This window comes from Orycteropus afer, unplaced genomic scaffold (assembly GCF_000298275.1).
Source record: "Orycteropus afer afer isolate SDZICR_OR568_19922 unplaced genomic scaffold, OryAfe1.0 scaffold00007, whole genome shotgun sequence".
NCBI lineage: Eukaryota > Metazoa > Chordata > Mammalia > Tubulidentata > Orycteropodidae > Orycteropus > Orycteropus afer.
This window is the reverse complement of record NW_006921594.1, coordinates 17891560-17894130: the sequence shown is the minus strand read 5'-3', so window position 1 is coordinate 17894130 and position 2571 is coordinate 17891560. Positions and strand designations below refer to the sequence as shown.

At 37.4% G+C, this 2571-nt stretch overlaps 2 protein-coding genes across 2 annotated transcripts in view; one reads left to right on the top strand and one right to left on the bottom strand.

The window, feature by feature from the left end:
• LRRC17 (leucine rich repeat containing 17) overlaps positions 1-1961 on the top strand; it is a 31244-nt gene extending 29283 nt beyond the window's left edge. Inside the window, exon 3 of the mRNA XM_007944636.1 lies at positions 1564-1961. Coding sequence (XP_007942827.1) covers positions 1564-1961 — 398 coding nt within the window. The remainder of the gene's footprint in view (positions 1-1563) is intronic.
• The window catches only part of FBXL13 (F-box and leucine rich repeat protein 13), a 304871-nt gene that overhangs the window by 184606 nt on the left and 117694 nt on the right, over positions 1-2571 (bottom strand). The window lies entirely within an intron of this gene.

Here is a 2571-nt window from a genome sequence, read left to right as displayed (position 1 = left end):
ATAAGGACACTCTATGCTATAACAAGGGTATTTTAAAACAGTAATGAAAAACTTGTTTGAGATGCAGGCAGTCCCTGGGTTATGAATGAGATCCATTCGTGTGTCTTTAATTGTATTTATAGGTAAGTCAGAACAGGTGCATACAGTTCTTATTTGTTGTTGTTATGTACCATAGAATTGGTTTTGACTCATACTGACCCTATGTGCAGCAGAATGAAGCACTGCCCAGTCCCGTGCTGTCTTCACATTCGTTGCTATGTTTCAGCCCCATGTTGCAGGAGCTGTGCCATTCCCTCTTGTTGAGGATCTTCCCTTTTTTCACTGACCCTCTAACTTTGCCAAGGATGATATCCTTCTCCGGGGGCTGGTCCCTCCTGATAACATGACCGAAGTACAAGAAGTTTGGCCATTCTCACTTCTAAATCATTCTTATTTAGACTTACTTTAGTGCAAGAAAAGGCTCGAAGCCTTTTCAATGATTTAAAAGCTGCACATGAGGCAGGTGGGGGTGATTGTGATGAAGAATTTATTGCAAGCAGGGGTTGGTTCAGTTGTTTCCAAGTGAGGGCAAACTTACACAACATTAATGTATAGAGGGCAAGTGGGAGTTTGTAAGTTGGATATTCATAGCCTGGGGACTGCCTGTAGAAACCAAATATTTAAAGTCAGGATTAACCCATAATCTAGAGTATCTGGTTGGTCCACATCAATTATAATCGGGATAATCTAAACTTAGATTTCTTTGCTTTTAGAGAAAAAAAGAGCTTCTTGTTTTGTTTTGTTATGTTTTATGTTTTCAAATATTTGTTTTAATCTTCCACACTTCAGCAGAATTAAATACATAAGGATTCAAAGTTAATAGATAGCATAGCTTGCTGAAACATTTCCAGATGTTTTCAAAACATTGGTGCAATCGTTTGTTTTTGCTTTCTATAGGAATATGATCCCCTCTTCACCCCCACACCCAAACTGGGAAAGGCTCTTTTCTAGGCATTTCCAGAGGAAATCCAAGGGAGCTGTCAAATCTTCACCAGACACATTTTTCATTTTTTTAAATGCACTTATGTCTTACATTTGAAATACTTTCCTAATTCTTGCTTTTGTGGCATCTTTCCAGTGAGTGTAAAAAAATACACATGAGCCATATATATATATGGAACTCTGGTGGCACAGTGCCTAAGGCATTTGACTGCTAACCAGAAGGCTGGCAGTTCAAATCTACCAGCCACTCCATGAAAGGAAGACCAGGCAACCTACTTCCATAAAGATTTACTGCCTTGGAAACTCAATAGGGGTTGTTATGAATTGGAATTGACTCAATGGCAGTGGGTTTGGCTTTGGGTCGTATATATATATATATATATATATATATGTGTGTGTGTGTGTGTGTGTATATGCTAACAAAACTAAATTTTCAAATAAAATACTGTATTCTAGTCAGTCTAATCAAGGGAAAGCTTTGTTTAATTAAAAATATATTTCAGAGTTTTGATTTAGACACATAAACACCATATGGTTGCATTTAACTTACTCATTGGTTTAATAAATATTTTCTGTTTATAGCTGCTTTTTCGGGGCTCACACATTTAGAAGAGTTAGACTTATCAAACAACAGTTTGCAAAACTTTGATTACGGAGTATTAGAAGACTTGTATTTTTTGAAACTTTTGTGGCTCAGAGATAACCCTTGGAGATGTGACTACAACATCCACTACCTCTACTACTGGTTAAAACACCATTACAACGTCCACTATAATGGCCTGGAGTGCAAAATGCCTGAAGAATACAAAGGGTGGTTTGTCGGAAAATATGTTCGGAGTTACTATGAAGAATGCCCCAAAGACAAGTTACCAGCATACCCTGAAACATTTGACCAGGATACTGAAGAAGACGAATGGGAAAAAATACATAGGGATCACACAGCGAAGAAACAAAGTGTAAGAATCACTATCGTGGGATAATTTCAAAATTGTTCTGGCTTTGACTGGTTTTGTAGTTGCTATACTAGTGTCAGAAAAACTTATGTTTACATTTTGATGAACTGTGTTGTGTGTTTATGCAGGTCATCTAGCTAGAAGGGGGTTTCTTTAATTATTACTATTGTGACGATTGTAGTGATCAAGGGAACACTCTCATCCTGCTTGCCTGTTTGTGGAGCAGCCTTCGGTGGTCCTCTGATTCCACACTGGTAACCTGCAGGAATTGGGTCCTAATGAAGGCATTAGTATTTCACAATGCCCTGTATAAATGTTTTTACTGCTTTTTGAAAATAATAATAATAAAAACGGTTCCATTTTGCATGCCTTTGGATGGCTGTTTGTACATACCCAAAGAGGATCAAAATGAAGATACAAATGTTTTGTCATAATGAAATGGCATCCTCCCTCTTTGTACTTCCAGTAAGTCAATTTATGTGTTGAATCTATTTCCACTTTTGCTTCCTATGAGTTCCAAAATGAGATCCTGGTAAACGCAAAATGCTCTTCCATTCTTAGCTGATCCTTGTAAGACACTGTCAGCTAGACTTGAAAGAAAATTTGTCTCAAACAAGTCAAGAATATGAGAATTATA